This window comes from Narcine bancroftii, chromosome 2 (assembly GCF_036971445.1).
Source record: "Narcine bancroftii isolate sNarBan1 chromosome 2, sNarBan1.hap1, whole genome shotgun sequence".
In the NCBI taxonomy this organism is placed as follows: Eukaryota; Metazoa; Chordata; class Chondrichthyes; order Torpediniformes; family Narcinidae; genus Narcine; species Narcine bancroftii.
The window spans coordinates 359,964,845-359,991,383 of record NC_091470.1 but is presented as its reverse complement, the minus strand read 5'-3'; the positions used below and the strand labels follow the sequence as shown (position 1 = coordinate 359,991,383).

General features: G+C 44.9%; 1 protein-coding gene across 3 annotated transcripts in view; it reads left to right on the top strand.

Annotated features, from left to right (window-relative positions):
* LOC138755807 (protein spire homolog 1-like) overlaps nt 1-26,539 on the top strand; it is a 230,648-nt gene that overhangs the window by 82,893 nt on the left and 121,216 nt on the right. For all 3 annotated transcript variants that reach the window (XM_069922452.1, XM_069922451.1, XM_069922450.1), the window contains exon 3: nt 24,867-25,097. In XM_069922452.1, coding sequence (XP_069778553.1) covers nt 24,867-25,097 — 231 coding nt within the window. The remainder of the gene's footprint in view (nt 1-24,866; nt 25,098-26,539) is intronic.

The window sequence follows — 26,539 nt, the reverse complement described above, 5'->3', positions numbered from 1 at the left end:
CGAGATGGCAGAGGCCGACAGCATCGAGTCCACACTGCTGAAGATCCAGCTGCGCTGGGTGGGTCACATCTCCAGAATGGAGGACCATCGCCTTCCCAAGATCGTATTATATGGCGAGCTCTCCACTGGCTACCGTGACAGAGGTGCACCAAAGAAAAGGTACAAGGACTGCCTAAAGAAATCTCTTGGTGCCTGCCACATTGACCACCGCCAGTGGGCTGATATCGCCTCAAACCGTGCATCTTGGCGCCTCACAGTTCGGCGGGCAGCAACCTCCTTTGAAGAAGACCACAGAGCCCACCTCACTGACAAAAGGCAAAGAAGGAAAAACCCAACACCCAACCCCAACCAACCAATTTTCCCCTGCAACCGTGTCTGCCTGTCCCGCATCGGACTTGTCAGCCACAAACGAGCCTGCAGCTGACGTGGACATTTACCCCCTCCATAAATCTTCGTCCGTGAAGCCAAGCCAAAGAATTACCAAGTGCATAATGAGCTGGAGAAATTCTAGCAAAATAATCTGTTAAAAAAAACCTGAAGAACTGCACCCTCAGATTCAACAGCAATGCCCTTCCAGCAGCTCGAACTCACAACCCCACCCCTGCCCCTTGCTACACTAATCAGGGACAGCTCCTACACCATAAAAGGACAGTCTGCACTACTGCACTCACTAGTTTTGGACTTATTATTTCTAACTTTTTTTTTGCATTTATTGTCTCCTTTTGATTCTGTTGTTTCTTTTTCGTTGATTTTGTTGGTGTTGTACCTGTTCACCTGCAGCAAGTAAGAATTTTGGTGCACCTGCGCATTGTACAATGTATATGACAATAATCCCGTTAATAATCAAGCAGAACTCAGTGCTTCATTCTTGGGAGTTCCATTTTGGAGTCAGATTGTGGCTGCCATCTTCCACACCCAGAATCCCTGCACCCCTTTTAAAAATTCAACTTCAAGTTTATTGCCTCCAGGTACAGTGAGGAAGTTCTTTTTGCGAGCAGTCAGTGCAGTCGACCCATACATCGTACTGCTACAGTTAAAAGACACAGTACAGAGTCACACAGAGAGAGAGAGAGAGAGAGAGAGAGAGAGAGATGAGCTTGAATGAAACAAAGGCAATGATGTTTTACTCATGTGAGGTTTCTGTCAGAGGATGTCGCTGTGACGGTGGCTGTCCTTGGATGTAGTGAGCGTAAACTGGTGAATCTCCCTCCTGATGGGAGGTTTCTGTAAGAGGATGTCGCTGTGACGGTAGCTGTCCTTGGATGTAGTGAGCGTAAACTGGTGAATCTCCTTCCTGATGGGAGGTTTCTGTCAGAGGATGTCGCTGTGACGGTGGCTGTCCTTGGATGTAGTGAGCATAAACTGGTGAATTTCCCTCCTGATGGGAGGTTTCTGTAAGAGGATGTCGATGTGACGGTGGCTGTCCTTGGATGTATTGAGCATAAACTGGTGAATCTCCCTCCTGATGGGAGGTTTCTGTCAGAGGATGTCGCTGTGACGGTAACTGTCCTTGGATGTAGTGAGCGTAAACTGGTGATTCTCCCTCCTGATGGGAGGTTTCTGTAATAGGATGTCGCTGTGACGGTAGCTGTCCTTGGATGTAGTGAGCGTAAACTGGTGAATCTCCCTCCTGATGGGAGGTTTCTGTAAGAGGATGTCGCTGTGACGGTAGCTGTCCTTGGATGTAGTGAGCGTAAACTGGTGAATTTCCCTCCTGATGGGAGGTTTCTGTAAGAGGATGTCGCTGTGACTGTAGCTGTTTTTGGATGTAGTGAGCGTAAACTGGTGAATCTCCCTCCTGATGGGAGGTTTCTGTAAGAGGATGTCGCTGTGACGGTAGCTGTCCTTGGATGTAGTGAGCATAAACTGGTGAATCTCCCTCCTGATGGGAGGTTTCTGTAAGAGGATGTCGCTGTGACGGTGGCTGTCCTTGGATGTAGTGAGCGTAAACTGGTGAATCTCCCTCCTGATGGGAGGTTTCTGTAAGAGGATGTCGCTGTGACGGTAGCTGTCCTTGGATGTAGTGAGCGTAAACTGGTGAATCTCCCTCCTGATGGGAGGTTTCTGTAAGAGGATGTCGCTGTGACGGTAGCTGTTCTTGGATGTAGTGAGCGTAAACTGGTGAATCTCCCTCCTGATGGGAGGTTTCTGTCAGAGGATGTCGCTGTGACGGTAGCTGTCCTTGGATGTAGTGAGCATAAACTGGTGAATCTCCCTCCTGATGGGAGGTTTCTGTAAGAGGATGTCGCTGTGACGGTGGCTGTCCTTGAATGTAGTGAGCGTAAACTGGTGAATCTCCCTCCTGATGGGAGGTTTCTGTAAGAGGATGTCGCTGTGACGGTAGCTGTTCTTGGATGTAGTGAGCATAAACTGGTGAATCTCCCTCCTGATGGGAGGTTTCTGTAAGAGGATGTCGCTGTGACGGTAGCTGTCCTTGGATGTAGTGAGTGTAAACTTCTGAATCTCCCTCCTGATGGGAGGAGATAGAAGAGTTTGAGAAGTCTCACTATGATGAGCTGCTTTTCTGAGGCAGTGGGAAAGGTAAATGGAGGGGAGCGGACTTGTGTGGTTATACACCTGTGCGATTGGTCATCTCAGTGATAATCTCTTATTGATAAAGGATGGGTCCCCCTGACTGTTTGTGACAGGAATCAGGTGTCAATTGAAATGATGTTTCTAAATTAAGGTCAAAATTTAAGAGGCAGTTGTTGAAAAGCCACTAAAACATATGCTTCAGTTTCCTGGGAAATAAGGCTGGCCTTTTCCACGAAGGTTGATGTATAATGCGGGCAAGTCTGATTGCTTTACCAACAGAGTTTTGCAGTGGGTCAATATATAGAATTTTAAAGCTCTTCTTGGTTTTGTGCTGAGAATATTTTACTGATTTTAATGATACAGCACAGTGGAAGGCCCTTCCGGCCCATGAAACCCATGCCACCCAATTGACCAAGCAACCCTGTACAGCTTTGGAATCTGGGAGGAAACCAGAGCACCCAGAGAAAATCCCACGCAGGTCGCGGGGAGATCACGCAAGTTCATTACAGGCAGCGGCGGATTTGAACCTGGGGTGCTGGCGCTGTAATAGCGCTGTGCTAACCGTGCTGAATACAGTCTGCAGAGCAACTCCTTGCTGCTGTTCGGATATCTATACTGGAGTTAAGATGCACTGCTGAGAGGAAAAACTAAAAAGAAATGGCCCTTCAGTGAAGGTTTGTTGCAGAATTTCAGGTCTCCTATACACAGCAGCTATATTGCGTCCCCCGCATTGCCTTCCAGACAGTGCACAGACTTGAAATGAAATTGAAATTCAGTAAATGGGAAAGAATGTTATAAAAGCAGGTCAGAAATCAGCTGTTGACTGTGTGACTCACCTCTGAAATAATTAATTTAGTATTGGAGGAAATCAGTCAGTCCCAGAGCCTGGTGTTTTGCGGAGACTTCTCCACCCACTGTGAATTGTGCTGTCAGCTCCACATAATATGAAGCGATCTGCAGTTAGTGAGTCACCCTTACTGAATTATTGGACCACGGTCTTCTGTGTTCACTCCAAAGATGAAGAGAGAGTGCAGTGATTTTTGTTTCATTAACTTGTCTGCAGGGGTGGTGATTACCTGCGTCTGCAAGTGGAATACCTTTCTGTATTTGTGGTTTAACTGCAGAGCCAAGTTGCCCATATCCCTCCGACAATCTTCCTCCACTTCAGGACCATCTATTACCGCATTAACACAACACTTCTCAGTTTCTCGTTCCAATTGTCTCCAAGATGTTTGGAGTGTCATTGCCAATTTCAAGAACAAGGCAGACCTGGGGGCACAGTGTTGTGTTGTGTTTACAAAATGGGGCTTCACTGAAGGCCTCAGAACCGAATCTTGGAATTTCAGCACACTGCTGCTTTAATGTCAGATGTTGAATTATATCAGGCAAAGATGAATTTCCTCTTCCTATGATTAACCACAAGAAAGTTTTTAAGTTTAAGTTTATTTGTCCTATTATGCCTAGTATAGTGAGAAGGGTTTTTCTGTGAGCGATCTAGCAGGTTATCGCTAACATTCATGAAGCTATGTAAAGAGCTCTATTTGCAGAATGTAGGATTACAATAAGACAATTAGTACTAAACAAGGTGAACATGAGGGGATTGTTGGGGGTTCAGTCAGGAGCCTGATGGCTGCAGGGCAGAAAACTTTCATGAAGCCTGTTGATGTCTGCTTTCACCCTCTTGAGCCTTCTTCCCATCGCGAGGGGGGAGAAGAGAGTGTGCCTGTGATATGCTGTATGCTGACTGCCTTTGCTAGGTAATGGAAGATGTAGCTGGAATCCATGGAAGAGGGGATGGTTTGTGATATGTTCTGATCTTCATTCATTCCTAGGAGACTAGATAGGGTGGAGGGCTAACACCTTTTTTCTCCGGGATGACAATAGCCAATACCAGAGGACGTAGGTTTAAGGTGAAAGGAGGAAATTTTAGGGAAACCTCAGAGATTTTTTTTACTCAGTGTGGTTGATGCCTGAATGTGTTGCCGGGGATGGTGGTGGAGGCAGGTACAATAGAAAAATTCAAAAGATTCTGAGATAGGCATATGGATTTATGAAAGGAGAAAGGTTATGGATGTGAGGTAAGGAGGGATTAAGTTGTTGTGGAGTAGGTCTCCACAACAGCACGGCACAATATTGTGGGCTGAAGGACCTGTACTGTGCTGTAATTTTGTGGAAAATTGCTGAGTGCAAATTGAATGTCTCAGTCACATTTTAATAATTGAACGTGGCACATAAATCGTTTGGGGGTTTCCAAAGAAAGAAGTGACATTGATTCAGTTTGATAATAGAATTTGGGATAGACTGCATTTATACCACACAATCTCGAACCTCTCAAGCCAATGTAAACCCAACAAGACAGTTACTTTGACAGCGGAAAGTCCAGGGGGATGGAGCTGGGTATTGGGCTGGGTATTGTTAGGTCTGCTTTGTTCATGAATGAGTGAGACAAACACCAGACTGAGTCGAAATCAGGGATCTTTGTTCTTTATTACCGGATTGTAACACTTGCGACTAACAATGTTAGTCGGAGAATGCATTCTGCCGTTATCAGCAAAATGGTGATTTTTTTATACCCTTGGATACGTGCTTAGAACATCATCATATCATTACTTGTCCAATGACTAAAACTGTTGCTATCCTTTCCCTGCTAGCTTCCTGCCTCTCAATCCATCAATGTCTCTCTTATCTTGTAAGTACAAGGATGCATTCACATCTTGTTACAGCCCTGCCCAGGGTAACTCCTTACACATTCCCATCTCATGATGTTTTACCTTACAGTATACATACAGTTGGATGCAGGGTACAAGGTTCCATCCACGTTCTTACATCTTACAGAACATTTTATGTGGAAACTGATACTGTTTTTGTGCAGTCGTTCATCTCAAGCCTCAGAATTTTATAAAATATTGTTTGGGTGCATTAGGCATGAAAGCAGTGGTTTTCAAACTTTTTTCTTTCCACTCATATACCACCTTAAGTAATCCCTAGGCCAAACTGTGATTAGTAAAGGATTACCTAAAATGGTGTGTGTGAGTGGAAAGAAAAAGTTTGAAAACCGCTGCACTAAAGTATCTCTCAAATTATTTAAATTAAATGTTGTTTACAGCATGGTGGAAGTCAATCCCAGCCATTTACACCCGTGCTGCCCAGTTCCACTCAAATTAACCTGCAACCCGATATGTTTTGGAGGGTGGGAGGTGCACCTGGGGAAAATCTTTGCAGGGATGGGGTGAATATACAAGCTCCTTACAGACAGCGCTGGATTTGAACGCAGGTCGCTGGCACTGTAACGTTTTGCTCTAACGGTTTTCTAGATGAACACACCCCCAGATTGGAGGGGTAAATATGCACAAATAGGAGAGGCCTCAGCTTTGGATTGTGGGAAAAGCATCTCCTCTCTCAACACCATTTGGGGCCCCAAACAGTCCTTCCAAGTGAAGCAACACTTCACTTGTGAATCTGCGGGGGTCACCTACTGCATCCAGTGCTCTGGGTGTGGTCTCCTCTACATCAGAGAGACAGAGCCCAGACTGGGAGATCGCTTTATTGAGCACCTCGGCTCTAACCTCGTGGATCTCCCAGTGGCCACCCATTTCAATTCCCCATCCCATTCCCTTGCATGGTCCCATGTCTTGCCAGACTGAGACCACCTGCAAATTGGGGAAACAACTCCTCATCTTCCGACTGGGCACCCTCCAACTAGATGGCAGTAATATCGACTTCTCTGGCTTTCATTAAACTCTCCCCCTTCAGTTTTTCCCCAGCTCCGTCTCTCTCCCTTTTCCCCATCTCCTTTCACACAGACATAATCAGTTCTCACCTCTTCAATTAACACCTTTTGTTGGTCTGGACTCCTTCCCCAGCCAGCACTGCCTGTATTCCGAGATTCCTGTTTTTTTCCTCGTTCTGCTTAACCTCTGCTTGTTCCTTGAAGAAGTGCTCAGGCCCAAAACATCAGCAATATATCTTTATCTCCTCTTGATACGGAAGGACCAGCTGAGTTCCTGCAGCATTTCGATGTGTTTTTAATCTTCGTCCGGAGAATGGTTCGAGTGAGTCACTACTCAGTGCTTGAATATAATGCATTTAGGGAGAAGCTGGATGAGGAAAATGGACAAGTGGACAGAGAAGAAGCAGGAGGAGATGGGCCAATTACATTTTTGACATGTTTCACTCCTGTTAACTTGATCTGATTGTGTGCGGCATCTCATCTTGGCCAGAGCTACTATGGAACAGAACGATCTTGGAAAGCTGAGGCCAGTATCTACTTCATTCTTCATGAAAAGAGTGCTCTATCCATCCCCCACGGACTGCTGTCAGAGTAAATTTCGATAAGTCTTCCGTCCACGAACAAGATATAATAATGATAATTAATAGTCCCTGTAGCAGTCGACAGTCACTCTTAGTCCTTGACTATGCAGCTTGAAGAACAAGGCAAATTTCCTTTAGTTTAGATCCCTAAAGTTTTACAGCTCAGAAACAGACCCTTTATCCCACCCATCCTGGCTGGCCAAGCTGCCTCTCTATTCTGATCTGATTTGCTTACGTTTGGCCTACATTCTTCTGAACCTATCTTTGTATCCCGTCCAATGTCTTTCAAATATTCTCATTATATTTCCCTCCACCACCTCCTCTGAGAGTTTGTTCCAGGTAACCATCATCCTGTGTGTGGAAAAAGTTGCTCCCCAGCTACTTTTTAATTGTTTCCCTTTCCAACTCAAAACTATTTAAGTTTTAGTTTCAGTTCCCCAACCTTGTCAAAAAGACCTCATAATTTTATGTTCAAGTTTATTGTCATATTGCACATATTCAACCAGACGAAAGAACATTTTGCCAGACTACGGTGCACACTATACATAGCACATCATAATCACATCTATACATAAAGATATACTTTCAAATAAACTAAATTTAGGGCAGCATGGTTAGTGATTAGTGCAAAGCTTTTACAGCGCCAGCGACCCGGGTTCGAATCTGATGCTGTCTGTAAGGAGGGTTCTACATTCTCCCCGTGTCTGCGTGGGTTTCCTCCGGGTGCTCTGCTTTCCTCCCACCTTTTAAAATGTTCGGTCATTGGGCTATTTGGGGTTCGGGCTTTTGGGCTGGAAGGGTCTGTTACCATGCTATATGTCTAAATTTAAAATTTAAAATACATGTTTGTGTGTGGGTGAGTGTGTGTGTGTATTGGCCTCCAGCCAGAACAAGGCAGTGTCCTTGCGAATCTTTTTTGAATCCTCTTTGGCTTAGTCACATCCTTCCTATAGCAAGGTGACCAGAACTGTACAGAATACTCTGATTCCACTTTGTCTACCAGCATTGCCACTTACAGGGAGCTATGTAGTCCAAGGTTTTGCTGTTCAGTAACATTCACCAGGGTCTTGCCATTCACTCTGTATGTTCTGGCCTGATTTAAAATGCATCACTTCTCTGTTCTCTGAGTTAAATTCCATCTGCCATTCCCTTGCCAACTTTCCTAATTGATTTACATCCTCTTCTTTCTTTGGCTTGGCTTCGCGGACGAAGATTTATGGAGGGGGTAAATGTCCACGTCAGCTGCAGGCTCGTTTGTGGCTGACAAGTCCGATGCGGGACAGGCAGACACGGTTGCAGCGGTTGCAGGGGAAAATTGGTTGGTTGGGGTTGGGTGTTGGGTTTTTCCTCCTTTGCCTTTTGTCAGTGAGGTGGGCTCTGCGGTCTTCTTCAAAAGAGGTTGCTGCCCGCCGAACTGTGAGGCGCCAAGATGCACGGTTTGAGGCGATATCAGCCCACTGGCGGTGGTCAATGTGGCAGCCACCAAGAGATTTCTTTAGGCAGTCCTTGTACCTATTATAACCTTAAAGGACCTTCTTCATTGTCAATTGTAATGTCATCTGCAAACTTACTAACCATGCCTGCATCATTGGGAAGCAGTTCCTGTGTAGGATATGCATGGATAAGGAGCAATTACATGGGGAATAGGGTTGCTGTGAGATGGCACCTGTCACTGAGCAATCTCAAGGCTTTCATGACTTTGTTGCCTGAGGGAGACCTATCCAGGGGCTGAGAAGACCACTGTGGTGCTCTCTGCTTGTAGCAGTGTACCAACCTAACCCTCACTGATCTCAATCCCTTCACCTCCCTCATTACCCCTTGGATCCAGCAACAATGCCCAATTCTGTGATCCAATCCCTAACCCAACCCTCATCATTCCCCCTCCCCCCCACCGAATCTCCTTCAACCTTCGTGCTGGATCCCGCTGTGATGATACTTTGTCCACTGTGCAGTGATTCCAGGTATGAAGTCATTAGGCCAGTCTCTGAGCAGCAACATCTTTGATTTTACTTTCAAGAATAAAACTTTATTCCTGATTAAAAATGTGCACAGGCTGTTTTACATTTTCAGTGGTCAGTCAGTCTATGTTCAGGGTTGTACACAACAGTGCAGGTCACACATTATCCATAGGAAGTAAAAGGCGGTTGACGTTTCAGGCCTGCGCCCTTCGTCTGGAGTGCTGAATATTAGGAAGTTGCCTGAATTAAAAAAGGTGGGGGCTGGGAGAAGGGGAAGGGGGAGGAACACAGTGATGCACCATCAATTACTCGAAAGACTGCTCTTGAGAAACCAATAGGCTTTTATTCACTTAAGAACAACAGCACATCCATACTGTTCCACTGTCCTGCACTGGGAGGGAGCTGTGGAAAACTCATCTTTATGCAGGAGTCTGTGGGGAGGAGCCACAGCTACAATCGGCCAATAGGTGTGCCCGACCAGACAATTGCACATAACAGTGATTTACCACACACAGATTAACAGGTAAGAGGTTGTAGATGGATACAGGTGGCAGGGTAATAGTTTCCCCTTTCCCTGGTGTTACAAAGGATGGGCCTGGCCTCATGGGTGTGTAATGATCAGTTCATAGAGTTCTACAGCACAGAAACTGTTCCTTTGGCCTCCAGTTTCCATTAGCCCCCCCCCCCCCACCTCCCCCATCTATCCCTACGTCTCCTTTCCTATAGCTGCCGCTCTTCTGTTTTCCCCCCCCCCACCCCGTCCCCTTACCTACAGCTCTGCATTCACAGAGCCAAACCCTTGCCCCAATCAATCCTGTCGATATCCAATTAGCACCTTTTGTCTGTGGTCCTCCTGCCCTTTCTTTTAATTCAGGCACCTGGCTGCTTTTTAATCACACCTTGAAGAAGGGATTAGGCTCAAAACATCAATAATATATCTTTATGGAAGCTGCGTGACCTGCGGTGTTCCTCCCCCATTACTCTGTACTTCAGCCCATCATGCCTGCGTCAACCCTTTGCCCATCCTTACCAACCTCATCGGCCCGCATTAGGACTGTATCCTTTTGTGCCTTGCCTATTTATCGATGCCTCTTAAATATGATGGTTGTGACTGAAACCCCCCCCCCCCCCACCTCATCTGGCAGCAAGTTTCAAGTCAATTCGCCCCCTGTGTGTTGGGAGGGTGGGGGGGAAAGTGGACAGATCAGATTTAAGATTTCAGCTTTACTTTCAGAGTACATACATGACATCATATACAACCCTGAGATTCTTTTTCCTGCGGAGCGACAAAATTACCACTAATTGGTAGTGAAAAAACTGAACACAGCATATACATGTAAACAAATAAAGAATGTAAACAAACTGACTGTGCAATGCAGAGAGAATAAAAAAGAAAATCAATAAAGTGCACAGAGTCCTTTAATAAGTCTCTAATTGAGTTTGTCGTTGAGGAGTCTGATGGTGGAGGGGTAGCAGCTGTCCCTGAACCTGGTGGTGCGAGACTTGTGGCACCTGTATCTCTTTCCTGATGGCAGCAGTGAGAACAGAGGTTGTACAGGATCGTGTTGGTCTTTGATGATTGCTACAGCGTTCCGTGTAGATGTGCTTAATAGTGGGGAGGGTTTTGCCTGTGGTGTCCAACTTTTGGAGGATTTTATGCTCAGGGGTATTGGTGTCCCCATACCAGACCGTGATGCAGCTGGTCAGCATACTTTCCACCATACCTCTGTAGAAACTCGCCGGTCAGCGTACTTTCCACCACACCTCTAGTGTGGTGTCATAACAAATCTCCACAAACACCAGAGCAAGTAGAGGCGCTGACGTGCTTTCTTCGCGATGCCATCGGTGATTGGGTGCAGGAAAGATCCTCTGAGATAGTGACTCCCAAGAACTTAAATTTGCTCACCCTCTCCACCTCTGATCCCCTAATGATCACTGGATTGTAGTCCTTGATGAGATGAGAAGTTGGAAGAGAAGAGGCCAGGATCAGTCAGTGCCAAGAAAGACAGGTTCCTTCTCATTTGTCATCAGTGTGTGAGCAACTGATGACCTTTGATTAAATACATCACACTGGTGAACCAGTTTTATAATTAGTTTATCAGTAAGGCTGGTTTTTCAGGATTACTTTAATATTTTACTTGTTTACATCACTAATCTGGTATGCAAACCATGAGAGTACACTCCCCGTCCAAAACTTCTTCTGAAGCAAACTTGGCCGTCCCTCCGCCCATTTTAGGGGATTGCAAAGGGTCTTGGCATCTCTGTGCCACCCTCCCTCAACGCTCCAAAAGCTGGAGTGATTAAATTCCAGGCAGCCAGGAAAGAGTACATGGAATTGGGCATTGCATTGGGATTGGGGGAATGGAGTAGCCTTGGAACTAGGAAGCCATTCAGATTTGTGCCATGGGGTGTTGGTGCGTTGGTACAGAGAAGGTGATGGGGAGGAGGGGTGGTGGTTGATGCCATTTCTAGAGTTGGGGTGGGGTGGGCCAAAAATGATCCCACCCAATCCAGCTTTGCTTTCCTTGGAATGACCAGATATTGTGTACTCCTTGTACTATTTGGTCTCAGTTGCCTGGCAAAAGACATTGCATAGAGAAAGGTATCATTAAAAATTTTAAAAATCCCATCATGGTTGTCAGAGCGACTCAACTCAACACAGCATAGGCCCATTAATATGATAATAAGAGTTTATTGTCCTATACATCAGTACAATGTACAGATGCCATGATTGAAATTTAAATTTTTAAATTTAGACTTACAGTATAGTAACAGGACTTTTTGGCCCACAAGCCCATACCACCAAATTATACCCAATGAACCTCCAACCCCTGTATGACATTCTTGCTTGCTGCAGCATCACAAGTATGTAAAATAGAACATAGACCATTACAGCACTGAACAGGCCCTATGGCCATAATGTGCCAGCCTCTACTCAATGTTCCTAACCACATATCTGTAACCCTCTATTTTTTCTTATACGACATCCGTATTGCTCTCTAAAAGTCTTTTAAATGTCCCTGTTGTACCAGCCTCCACCACCACCCCTGGCAATGCATTCCAGGCATCTACCACTCTCTGATTTAAAAAAACCCTACATCTGACATCTCCCCTAAACTTTCCTCCACTCACCTCAAACAGATGTCCTCTGGTACTTGATATCGTTTTTGAACACTTGAGTCGTGTGGGACTGTACTTGCTGGAATTTGGAAGATTGAGAGGGGTTCTTATGGAAACTTATGAAAGGCATCAGTCGGATTGAGGTAGGCAAATTGTTCCCATTGATGGGGTAGCTAGAACTAGGGGGCGTAGCCTCTAGATTCAGGGTGGTAGATTTAGGATAGAGGCGGTGAATCTGTGGAATTCTCTGCCCATTGAAGCAGTGGAGGTGACTTCAGTAAATATATTTAGGAGAAAAAGGCAGGCAAATGGAGATGAGCCTATCATCAGATCATCACATTGAATGGTGGAGCAGGCTCAACAGGCCGGGTGGCCAACTCCTGCACCTATTTCTTATATTATTCTGTTTCCTTGGCTCTCCACCCTATTTAAGCTGCTCAGTATCTCAGCTCTCACCTTTTGACACGCCAAAGAGAAAAGACCTAGCTTGGCTAACCTTGCTTTATAAGGCAAGTTTCCCAATGCAGGTAACATCCTGAGAAATCCCCTCTGCACCCACTCCAAAGCTTCTGCATCCTTCTTTCAATGAGGCAGTCAGAACTGTACTCACTAACAAACAATAGGTATAAATGAAATGACCACAATGTGCCTCAAAGAAAATAAATTGAATATTAATAAAAGTCACTTAGGTTGGGGGAGATAAATACCAGAAGTCATAGTTTTAAGCTGAAAGGGGAAAGGTTTAGGGGGAACATTAGAGAAAAGTTCTTCACTCAGAGAGTGGAATGACCTGCTATCTGATGTGGTGAATGTGGACTCGATCTTAAGTTTTAAGAATAAATTGGAGAGATACATGGATGGGAGAGATGTGGAGGGATATGGAATGGGAGCAGGTCAATGGGAGTAGTGGAATAATGTTCAGCACAGACTAGAAGGGCCATATGGCCTGTTTTCTATGCTGTAGCATTCTATCATTCTAAAACATGAAAGTCCACAGACACTGTGATTGAAGTAAATACACAATGTTGGAGAAATTCAACTGGTCAGTGTACTTTATGCGCCAAAGATAAGGATATATTTTTTCATACCTTGATGAAGGGCTCAAGCCTGAAACGTTGGTTATGCATCTTTATCTTTGCTTTATGAAGTACACTGTTTGAACTGCTGAGTTTCTCCAGCACTGTTTTTAAATTAATATAAATGTCAGATAGATAAATATTCTCAGTTCCAGTAATGCAAAGACAAAAGTGATGTTTCAATAATACTGACAGATCTTTGGTGGTCCCAGTGTAGATTATGGTCATGTTCGTTCAGAAATGGTAAAGGGTCTGATAGGAGTGGTTTTTGAACCTTGATGGGTTGGACTTCTGTACCTTCCGCTTGAAGGTAGAGTATTTCCAGTTTATCTGGAGTGGTGTAAAATAAACTGGAAATAATTCTTCTCACATTTCATTTTGGGAAAGTAAATCCAAGTAAAACCTGAAGAAAATTACAATTTCTTGCCCATCCTTTCTAGCTCTCTGATCGATGGTCAACGTTTATTCTTATTGAAATCCACCGGCCACAGATTCAGCCCTTCTCTCCTCTTTCAATGTCTCTCCGTAATTTTATACTTTTATCTCCAGGACTCACTGTGCCATCGGTCTCTGCATCATTAACAAAGCTGCCTACTGATTTTCCTTTCTGTTGAAAGCGTCATTGCTGAATACAATTTAGAACAGATAAGACCCCCCCCCTGCAGTGATTACCCACCCCCACCCCCCTCCATGCCACGCCATTGTTCATGTCCCTTTAGCTCGACTTCTCCCACTTCACTAATCCCTTGAACCGTGGTGTTGATCAGCAGTCCTGCATGTGGAACTTTATCATGCGATTTCCGGAAGTAAGTGTGTGATCCCAAACCCACAGGAATGTGGTTGCATTTAATTGTCTTGGGCTCAAAGCTTCATGTAAATTGCTTCTTTTCAGAAGCATTAAAAGAATGATCAACATTTTGGGTCGGAACCCAGTCTTGATGAAGAGTTTTGACCATTCATTTTCTCCTGTGGATGCTGCTCGGCCGCTGAATTCCTCCAGCCGATTGTGTTTTATGTTCCAGATTTCAGCCTCTGCAGTTTTTCTTGTGTTATGAGGCCAGAGGACCCCAAAACCCAGCAGCAATCAATAGATATTCACCAAGACAAATGGTTACTTCAACAAAATTTGCTTTTAATGATCGTTAAACAAGAAAATAGAATCACACTTTAACTTATCTCTATTGACTTACTTAACCTAACTTAACCCACTTCTAATTTTAGGCGTATGTGTATGTAATTAATGTGTGTGTGTAAGTTCAGAAAAGTTCTCTGGTTCGCAGTCCAATCTCACTTCTCACTCCCCCAAGTTCATGGGATGCAGGCAATTCTTATACCGTTCACAGAATTTAACATTTATAAAGTTCACCAGGCTTTGGTGCTTGAAAGGTAATAGTTTACCGCTCAAGAAGGTTCTTGTCAGTTTTCAGAGATATACTTGTTGTTCCTTTTTTATCAGCCATTTCAGTGTCTTGCTGACGAAACTTGCCCCTTCAAGGTTCTCCAGATGATAACCTCTTTCTTTCAGGTCACCACAGAGTTCCATCCAAGTGAAACATTAGGCAACCAGTCCTCTCTTGCATGAACCACAAGGGCTTTGACCAGGCCGTCTTACCACTGGGCTTTCCATAAAGCTTGCCAGCTTGTCCTGTTCTAGTCCCAGCTGATGTCTGGTGCTGTAACACTGTACAAGTGATCTGTGTGTGTGTGTGTGTGTGTGTGTGTGTGTGTGTGTGTGTGTGTGTGTCTCTCTCTCTCTCTCTCTCCCTCTCTCTCTCTTTCTCTCTCTCTCTCTCTCTCTCTCTCTGACTCTCTGAAAGAAAGCCTGTTTGACTCTCTCTGCTTGCAAAACCCCATGACCCTCTCAGAACAGCAAGTTCTCTTCCAGACATAGCGGCTCTGACATGTTCTTTCATCTGTTGCTTTTTGTAAACAACAATCCATGAATGAAGTCTCTTAAGCACTCTTCAAAGCTCTTGAAAAAGCTCTGGAGCCGATATGTCTACCATGGGGCAGAGCTCCAGTATTTTAAATAAGATCTGTTTTAAAGTGTTTGTATGTGACCTACTCTAACAAACCTTTCCAAATTTATATCTATATACTCGGACACACGTGTGCATCCTCTTTATATAAATGAAACTTCTCTTGTTCACATTTAAAGAGTTATTGGCTACAAATAGTGACATCATTATTCCCGGAAAAGGTGTTGGATGTTGACTAAATGGAAGGCATTCAAGGCTGATAATTGAAGTGTTGTAAATGATTGAGATTGAATGAAAGAACCTTATTTGACTATCAACATTCCCCACATAATTCTTTATTGTGACAAATTTATCTTTTCACTCACCTGATCCATGTTAATTACGATGATTATCCAAATTCAAGTTCAAGTTTATTGTCATCTCACTCTACAACCCACCAAAACAGTGTTTCTTTAGACAGCACATAATAACTGTGCAAAACCCACGAGCCTGCAACCCCTATGTCCAAATACCTCTCCAAATGCCTTTTAAAAATTGGATCTGCCTCTGGCAGCATGTTCCAGACAGTCACCACCCTCTAGACCAGGGGTGTCAAACTCAAATTCACGGAGGGCCAAAATTAAAAACTTGGACTAAGTCGAGGGCCGAACTAAATATTTATTTAAAAATTTTCAACAACATCTGCATGTTTTCTCTTCTTTCAACATATGTAATGTTAAACTTTTTCTTATTAAAATAAATGTTTAATAATAGTTTTGGATAAACTCTTTCCAGAAGCATTAACAAATGAGAAATAAAATATTCAATGAATAATATTTCTCTATAGAGGATTTGTCAAATGTTGCTAGTGTGCTGTCGAATAGTAAAATCTGAGGGCTATTGAGAATGTGGGAGAATAACATGATTCCTGAAACAATCCAATGGGTGACTGATTGTGGGCATGAACTCTAGCAGGGTTATTTGCCATGCCTTTTTTCCATTGGTACAGATATCCTTTGATTGACACACTTTTCAAGTTTTATGCCTAATGAGCTTGTATCCAGGTGCAGGACCGTTTTTAACCAGGAATATATTTATCACTGTGACATGAAACTATTGGAAGATCGTTTTATCCTGAGATTAAAGTTCATAATCCTTACTCAGGCCTGTGTGCGGGAGGGCGGGGTTTGCGGGCGATCGGGTTGGACAACGACAGTGCGGGGGCATCGGCTCTCGCTACAGGGCGGCATCTCGGCGGATCAGCGGCCCCGTCACCGTGAGTCGTGGGTCGGCCTGCGGCAGGGAAGGGGAGTGGGCAACGGTCCTGGTGAGGTCAGGCCCAAGGCCTCCAGTTCCGGGCGCTGGGAAGCGGCCTTGGCTTCCCCTGACACCGGCCAGGCCCAAAAACCAGAGTCCACGGTGAGACCCTGCAACGTAAACAGAGGAGGTGGGGGCGATTAGCAGGCTGACACCAATGCATTCTGGGATTTGTTGTATTACTGTGCATGCGCTATACTGGCGCGGCGGCCAGTGGGCCACCTCTAATACATTTTTGAAATGATCTTGCAGGCCAAATATAATTATATCGCGGGCCAAATTTGGCCCGCGGGCCAGAGTTTGACATGTGTGCTCTAGACAATAAAAGATATAGGAGAAGAAGTAGGCCTGTCAAATCCATTCCGTCATGAGCTGATCCATTCTCCCACTCAGACCCAATCCCTTGCCTTCTCGCCATAACCTTTGATACCTGACTATTCAGATACCCATCAATCTCTGCCTTAAATGCATGCAACAACTTGGCCTCCTCAGCCTCCCATGGGAGCAAATTCCAGAGGTTCACCACTCTCTGGCTGAAGAAATTCCTCCACATCTCTGTTTTAAATAGGCTGCCTTCAGTCCTGAAGTTGTGTCCTCTTGTCCTTGACTCCCCTACCATGGGAAACAACTTTGCCACATCTACTCTGTTCAGGCCTTTCAACATTTAAAACTCCAACGAGCCATCAAACGTTCCTCATATTCTAGCCCCCTTCATTCCAGAAATTATTCTTCTGAATCTTCTCTGAACTCTTTCCAATGCCAGCACATCCTTTCTTTAATAAGGAGCCCAAAACTGTACCCCCTACTCCAAGTGAGGCCTCACCAGTGCTTTATAAAGCCTCAACATTACATCCCTGCTCTTATATCCTATTCCTCCAGATACAAACGCCAACATTGCATTCTCCTTCTTCACCAGCATCTCAACCTGGTGGTTAACCTCAAGGGTATCCTGCACAAGGACTCCCAAGTCCCCTTGCACCTCCGAATTTTGAATTTTCTCCCCATCCAAATAACAGTTTGCCCTTTTATTCCTTCTACCAAAGTGCACGACCGTACACTTTCCAAGATTTCATTTCATTTGCCACTTTTCTGCCTATTCTCCTAATCTATCTGAATCTCCACACCCTCTCTACTTCCACCTCACTATCTGCCCCTCCACCTTCCTTTGTGTCATCTGGAACCTTAGCCACAAAGCCACTTATTCCACAATCCAAATCATTAACACACGACGTTAAAAATAAAGTGGCCCCAACACTGGCCCCTGCAGTATACCACTGATAATTGGTAGCCAATCAGAATAGGATCTCTTTATTCCCACTCAGTCCCATATTTCCTGCCTCATTTTGTGCAGGTGACTAGTGTATAGGAGTGCCCAATCCCATTTATCAATGATCATCTTTTTCATCTGGGAATGATCACAGGTTAGCGCAAGATCAAAGGTCACCAGGTCAGATATCTTGGAATTCAAATGCCGAAAGATCAGTTGTGATGAGTCATTTCTTGAAAAGGTCACTGGAAATGTCCTAGCACTTTGGCTCTCTGTGCCACAATAGTATGGATATCACAGTGCCCACCCATTGCAATTCTCCATCCCATTCCCTTGCTGACGTGTCAGTCCATGGTCTCATGCACTGCCAGATTGAGATGCCCACAAATTAGAGGAACAACACCTCATCTTCTGTTTGGAAATCCTCCAACTGGATGGCATTGACATCGACTTCTCTGGTTTCCATTAAATCCGATCCCCTTCTTCTTCCCCTTGTTGTCTTTCTCCCAGTTCTCGCTCTCTCTCCCCTTTTCCCCGTCTCCATTCACAGAGCCAAAATCAATTCTCACCTTTCCTCTTATCATATCCAAATAAAACTTTTTGTATAACCATATAACCATATAACCACTTACAGCACAGAACAGGCCAGTTTGGCCCTACTAGTCCATGCCGTAGCAAATCCCCACCCTCCTAGTCCCACTGACCAGCACACGGTCCATACCCCTCTAGTCCCCTCCTATCCATGTAACGATCCAGTCTTTCCTTAAATGTAACCAATGATCCCGCCTCGACCACGTCTGCCGGAAGCTCATTCCACATCCCTACCACCCTTTGCGTAAAGAAATTTCCCCTCATGTTCCCCTTATAATTTTTCCCCTTCAATCTTAAACCATGCCCTCTAGTTTGAATCTCCCCCTTTCTTAATTGAAAAAGCCTATCCACATTTACTCTGTCCCTTTTAAAATCTTAAACACCTCTATCAAGTCCCCTCTCAATCTTCTACGCTCCAGAGAAAAAAGCCCCAGTCTGCATAACCTTTCCCTGTAATTCAGACCCTGAAATCCTGTCAACATTCTCGTGAACCTTCTCTGCACTCTCTCTATTTTGTTTATATCTTTCCTATAATTTGGTGACCAAAACAGTACACAGTACTCCAAATTTGGCCTCACCAATGTCTTGTACAATTTCATCATAACCTCCCTACTCTTGAATTCAATACTCCGATTTATGAAGACCAATATTCCAAATGCCTTCTTCACCACACCATCTACCTGAGTATCAGCCTTGAGGGTACTATTTACCATAACTCCTAAATCCCTTTGTTGCTCTGAACTCCTCAATTGTCTACCATTCAATGTATATGACCTATTTAAATTTGCCTTTCCAAAATGCAGCACCTCACATTTATCTGTATTAAATTCCATCAGCCATTTCTCAGCCCACACCTCCAGCCTTCCTAAATCACCTTTTAATCTACGGTAATCTACCTCACTGTCCACAACACCACCACTCTTTGTGTCATCCGCAAACTTGCTTATTCAATTCTCTACCCCTACATCCAGATCGTTAATATATATAACAAACAAACCGAACCCTGAGGAACTCCACTAGTCACCAGCCTCCAATTGGACAAACAATTGTCTACCACTACTCTCTGACACCTTCCATCCAACCACTGCTGAATCCATTTCACTACCTCCTTATTTATACCTAATGCCTCCACCTTTTTTCCTAACCTCCTGTGGGGAACTTTGTCAAAAGCTTTACTAAAGTCCAAATAGACAACATCCACAGCTTTCCCTTCATCAACCTTTTTTGTAACCCCCTCGAAGAACTCAATCAGGTTTGTCAAGCATGATCTACCCCTGACAAAACCATGCTGATTACTCCCTATCAATCCTTGTACGTCCAAAAATTTGTAAATAGCATCCCTCAGAACACTTTCCATCAACTTGCCCACCACAGACGTCAGACTTACAGGCCTATAATTCCCAGGTTTGCATTTGGACCCTTTCTTAAATAGAGGAACCACATGCGCCACCCTCCAATCCTTTGGTACCACCCCGTGGCCAGTGACATCCTAAATATCTCTGTTAATGGCCCCACTAACTGTTCACTAGCCTATCTGAGTGTCCTAGGGAATATTTTGTCCGATCCGGGAGATTTATCCTCCTTTATCTTTTTTAACACAGCCATCACTACCTCCTCGGTTATCCTTATATGCTTCATGACCTCCCCACTATTTTTCTTTACTTCAACTGGTTCAACATTTTTTTCCCTAGTGAATACCGAGGCAAAGAAATCATTCAAAATTTCCCCCATTTCCTCATGCCTTTTTTTGGCCTTTCTAATTTTTTTCTTAAGATTCCTTCTACACTCCTTCAACTTCTCAGCTCCCTGCTCTTTATACCTCTTGTACACCTCCCTTTTTCTCCTAACCAAATTTCCAATATTCCTCGAAAACCAAGCCTCCCTATGACTTCCAGCCTTTCCTTTGATCCAGACTGGGACATAACTACTCTGTACCCTCAAAATTTCTTTTTTGAATATCCTCCATTTTTCATTAACATCCTTACCTGAAAATATCCTGTCCCACTCAATACTCCCCAAATCCCTTCTTATTCCTACGAAATTTGCTCTTTTCCAATCCAGAACCTCAACTTTAGGCCTCTCCTTGCTCTTCCTTAAAACTACCCTAAAACTAACAGAATTATGGTCACTAGACCCAATTGGTTCTCCATAACAGGAGATCCAGTATTACACCATCCCGAGTCGGTTCTTCTACTAACTGATTTAGAAAACAATCCTGAACACATTTAACGAACTCCAGCCCATCCAGCCCTCTAACCGTATGGGTATCCCAATCAATATGTGGGAAGTTAAAATCTCCCATGATCACTACCCTATGATTTTCACACATATACGTTATCTCCCTACAAATTTGTTCCTCTAATTCCCTTGGCCCATTTGGTGGTCTGTAATACACCCCTATTAGCACCCTCTTGCCTCCTCCACCCCTCAATTCCACCCAAACAGCCTCACTGGTCGATCCCTCCATACCATCCTGCCACCTCATGGCAGTAATGTCCTCCCTAAGAAGCAGAGCAACTCCTCCTCCTTTTTTACCCCCTGATCTATCACATCTAAAACAAATGTATCCCAGAACATTAAGTTGCCAGTCCTGCCCCTCCTGTAGCCAGGTCTCACTAATTGCCACAATATCGTGACCCCAAGCTCATCTACCTTGTTCACTATGCTTCTTGCATTAAAATATATGCATCTCAGAGAATGACCCTCACATATATTCTCTTTTTTACCTTCTACCCTAATCTCCATCCTACCTTTGTTATCTTTTTTATTCCTAGCTAGGTGGCCATACTCCCTGGACACTGCTCTCACCCTCTGTTCCCCACCCCCCTGCCAAACTGGTCTGAACTCCTCCCCACCTGTTCTTTAGTCATTATTCTAACGCCTTCCTGTTTTTTGAGTATACATTGAGGAATGGCTCATGCCAGAAACATTGGTAAATGTTTCACTCTACCAAAACATCCAGCATTTCTGTGTGTTTTTACTAGAAATGTTTCACTCTACCAAAATGCTGGAGAAAGCAATCCCTCTTGCTTGCAGCACTTACTGTGGATCTACACTTAGTTAATCAATCTGCGTGATTTGTGCAGAAATCGAATGTCATTTGATCCTTCTTCAGAAAACGTAGCTTCCCCCCCTACTGCCATTAACCCTCACCCGCATCTCCATTCCCGTCCTTGCCCAGACGTAACAAGGTTCCCCTCGTACTCACCTACCACCCCTCCAGCCTCCACATCCGTCACGGTTTTCACCACCTATAATGAGATCCCACCTGACACATCTTCCCTGCCCCTCTCCACATTCCATAGAAATTTCTCCTTCTGGGACTCTCCGCATCCCTTACCACATCCCGGTGTTTTGACCTTGGCCACAGGGTCTCGGCCATAGAATCTCCTGCTTGTCTCCCTAACTACTTTCCCATCACTCCAGCTCTCCTGGTATCCATTCTCGAAAGCATTCATGGTAATGCAGGCTTAGCTGCTCTGCTCTGAGAGGACATTCCATGCCCAAAACAGTATTCAAAATGATGGACCTGTTACATGTGTAGACGTTTAACCAGTGAACATCAAGAATGTGAAACTTACTCCGCAGGTAATATGTATGGGTTATTGCCTGAGACTCTTCTATATAATAATTATATGGTCGTAGTGGGTACTGCGGTAGAGCTACTGAAGTAATACAAACACACGCCAGATTAGTCAACTCAAGACTGACTTTATTCAGGTTTTACAATCTTCTTTTATACCCCACATGTCCCGGGCTCCATGGGACAAGGTGGGACATTGCTATTGGAGTACTTTTGATCCATGGGACCGGCAGATGCTTGCGAGTGTCCTGTGCCTTCCGGCAGGATACTCAGCAGGACCACGCGCCGTTCTCCAGCACGCAGTACCACTCTGTTAGGTGAGTATGCACCTGTTTGTTTATTTGTTCTGCGGTCTGCAGAGCAATGCTCACTCGGCCCTCTACATGGTTATATTGTTATATAGAGGAGTTCCAGGCAATATTTTTAACAGGATTCTGGAGAATGGGCAGTAATTTTGAGCACTGGCAAAGGCAGCAGGAAAATAGGCTGCTTTATAAAAGTGCTTCGAACCTACTCATTGTTTGGTCTATTTTTGCACATAGATCCCCAAGGAAATATTCAAAGATAGTGTTAAAAATAACCCATGAAGTGCTAATTTTAGCCAGATAAACAATGTGGCGCTTCACTCACTTTAAAACATTTCAGTGTAAAATGCAATGAAATATCTGGAGTAGAACATGGAAACAGGCCCTTCGGCCCAAATCGTCCATGCTGACCCAAGCGTATTTTATGGACGCTGAAAAGCCGGCTGAGTTCCTGCAGCATTTCGGTGTGTTTTTACTACACTCACGGCGTCTACAGACTTTCACGTTTCACCCCAGCTACCTGATGATTTCCTGCATTTGGCCCTTATCCTTCCAAACCTTTTCCATCCAGGTACCTGCCCGAATGTCTTTTAAACTTTGTTAATTGTATCCTCCTCTATTTTCTCCAGCAACTCGTTCTACTGAGGCTGGGTGAGGCAAGAACTAGAGGACATGGGTTAAGGGTGAAAGATAACCTGAGAGGAACTTCTTTGCACAGAGAGTGGTGGGAGTGTGGAACGAGGTGCCAGCTGAAGTGGTGAATGCGGTCTCAGTTTTAACATTGAAGTAAAATATGGATGGGAAGGGCTATGGGGGGCTTTGATCTGGGCATAGCTCAATGGGACTAGGCAAAATATTTGTTTGGCATGGACTAGATGGGCCATAGGGACTGTTTCTGGGTTGTAGTGTTCTATGGTTCACTGTGTGTTAAATATGATCCTCAGGTCTCCATTAAATGATTCCCCTCTCACCTTAAATCTATGCCTGCTAGTTTTAGATCTCGCTTGCCAAGGAAAAAGTCTGTGACCAAACTCCAAACACATGCCCATCATGATTTTATGAAACCTCTGTAAGGCCACCGCTTTGCCTCTTTTGCTCCAGTGCAAAGTCTCTGTCTAAACCCCTCCAGATCCCAGCCACGTTCTTGAGAAACTTTTCTGCACTCTCACTAATAAATCGAGTGTCTCTAAAATCTCTAAATCCGGTTTGCCTGGGACTCTTCCGATCCACATGTACTACCCCCATATTATGTGAACTTCACATTCTCGATGGTGTCTTATTAGAATGATCCAATGGATGAGGGGGTTAATGCATGAGGAGCGTTTGATGACTCTAGGCCTGCACTCGATGAAGTTTAGAAGGATGAGGGGGGATCACATCAAAACATTTGGAATTATTGAAAGGGCTGGATTGAGTGGAAGTGTGGGATATGTTTCCAGTAAATTTAAATATAGTTTTTTTTAGATTAGACATATAGCTTGATAACAGTCCATTCTGGCCCATAAGCCCATCCCACCCAAATAAACCCAATTGACCTGCAGATACCATGGGTTTTCGAAGAGTGGTAGGAAAACCGGAGCCACTGGTGGAAACCTGTGCAGACACGGGATTCGAATCTGTGCTGCTGGCTCTGTACCCCTGACTTTCATCCTGTGCTACTTACATACATACCGTATATGCTGGTGTAATTGTTGGATTTTGGGGCCAAAAAAATGGGGGTGGGGTCGACTTTTACACCGGTCAAAGTTTTGACCTCATAAGTACAAGTACAGTACCTCCTTCTTTCAAGGCTTTGGGAGCAGGGATGGCTGATAGCAGGTGGTAAGTCCGTGCTTTGGGCGTTGGGAGTTAGTATGCAGGGGCGGCCGGGGCGTCGGGAGTTAATATGAGGGGGCGGCCGGAGCGTTGGAAGTTCAGATGCGTGGGCAGACAGGGCATTGGGAGTTCAGATACACAGGCAGACGGGGCGAGGATCTGCGGTCAGGAGTTAGTATGCACTGGTGGCCTGAGCGAGGATCGTGGTTGAGAGTTCGGATGCGTGGGCAGACGGGGCATTGGGAGTTCAGATCCATGGACAGTCTGGGAGAGGATCAGCAGCTGGGAGTTCCGATGCGCGGGCAGCCGGGACAAGGATCTGTGGTCAAGGGCTCGGATAGGTGGGCGGCTGGTGTGAGGCTGGCCTCGGTGGCCACCATGTTGTATTTGATGAACGATAAAACACATACAGTGAATTTCCGACGTCCATTTTGAGATACAACCAATCGGTCACAACGGAACACGTTCATAAGTTATTGTCTACCTGTATTAGCACTGCATTAACCACCACGCTAAATGTGCCGCAATATGGGAGAGTCTAGGACCAGAGGGCACAACCTCAGTATAAAAGGACATCTCTCTAGAACAGAGATGAGGAAAGAATTCTTCAGCTTGAGAACAGTGAATCTGTTGAATACATTGTCATAGGTGGCCGTGGAGGCCAAGTCATTGGGTCAATTTAAGGTTAATAGGATCTTGATTAGTAAGGGGGTTAAAAGTTAAAAGGAGAAAGGGGATGAAAGGAAAAATATATTGCCACAAATTGAATTGTGGAGTAGACGATGGGCTGAATGGCCTAATTCTGCTCCCGCATTGCATGGTTTAAAAGTTGCTGGTGAATCCTTTGAAAGGTGGGCAGTTCATTGCCAATTTCAGAAATGTAACTGGGGGATCTTTGTTGAGCAAAGTGTCAGGAAACCAAGGTAAGCAGGTAGAATTGGGATATGGGATAGGTGGAAATGACAGGAAGGGCTGAATGGCGTTCTCCCAGTCAGTTTTCTCACCCAGGTTCTGCTCCTAATCCTCACAGGTGATCGAATCCGTGGGAATCCTTGTTTACAAGGCATTGGACTGGGGCTTGAAGGACAATGAAGAACGAGAACTCAGTCCCCCATTGGAGAGCTTGATAGCCCGCATGACGAATATCGTGGATGAAGTGCTGGCAGCTGAGGGAAGTTTGGATGAAGGGTACGATGGTCAGGATGAAGAGGAGGAACAGAAAGAAATTACCATGATCAGGAATTTTAATCACGTGATGACGGTGAGTCCTCATTGCAAACGACCCTGTTTTTGCCTGGTACGCTGTGGGCTCCTGTGTTGGATATTTATTTGTGGGATGAATATATAACTGCTCTCATCACACATCAACGAACTCTTCATACTCATGGCAAATCTCTCTCTCTCTCTCTCTCTCTCTCTCTCTCTCTCTCTCTCTCTCTCTCTCTGTTTGTCTCTTTATTTAAATAAAAATGGGTGATTGTTGCCAACCAGTGAAGTTTTTAGCTCTGACACAGGTTGTATGGCCTAAGAGGTCCAAGCTACTGTTCATGCTTCATTAAGGTATTATTCCATTGGCATATCCTTCCACTCCATTTTTCTTCACATTTAGTAGGAACAGAAGGAGATTGTTCAGCCCATTGGGTTCATCCTGACCATCCCATTGACCCCATTCCACTGGTCCCCCCTTCATGATTCCCTCGCTCTGTGTGTGTGTGTGTGTGTGTGTGTGTGTGTGTGTGTGTGTGTGTGTGTCTCTCTCTCTCTCTCTCTCTCTCTCTCTCTCTCTCTCTCTCTCTCTCTCTCCCTCTCCCACTTTCTGTATCTCTCTTTCACCCCCTCTTTCTCACTCTCATCCTTCTCATCTCTCTCTCTCTTCCTCACTCTGGCTCTTTCTCTCTAATCTCCTCCTCCTTCCTATATGGTTCCTGTTGCAAGTAACCCCACTCAGGGGGTAGGGGGGTTGGGGCACAGGCTGTTAACCAACCTGCAGGTCCTGGGATGTGAGGGAAAACTTGCACTGTCACAAGAAAGATGTACAAACTCCACGGAGGCAACGCTCGAGGCCAAGATCAGACACAGATCCCCAGAGCTGTGAGGCAGTGGAACTACCTGCTGTGTCTCTGGGGCATCAATGTGGTAAATGCGTTGGAAAGAAAAAAATCAAAGTCATCCCTTTGACAGCAGCTTCCCATATTTCTGGTTAGAGAGGTTTTCCTTGGCCTCGTGAGAGGTTGTCAGATATCCAAGAATTTCAAAAGAAATGATAAGAGGGCTGAACGGAGTAAAACATGAAAGTCTGCAGATGCCGTGATTGAAGTAAAAGCACGATGCTGGAGAAACTCAGCAGGTCCAACAGCGTGCGTTATATACCAAAGATAACGATACATCATCAACGTTTCAGGCTTGAGCCCTTCATCAAGGAACGAGCAAAATGTAGACAGGTGCCCGAATGAAATGGTGGGGGGAGGAACGGGGGGGTGGGGGGTGAGGAGCAGAGGGCCACAGGCAAGAGGTGGGAGATGGATAAGGGAGGGAAGGCACAAGAGCAAACAGGAGGAGGTGGTGATGGCTCTGTGAATGGAAAGGGAAGGAGAGTTGGAGGAAAGGAGACAGAAGGATGGGGAAGAGTAGGTGAACAGGGTGAAGTCTAGCAGAAACCAAAGTCGACGTTAACTCCATCCGGATGGGGAGGGCCCAGCTGGA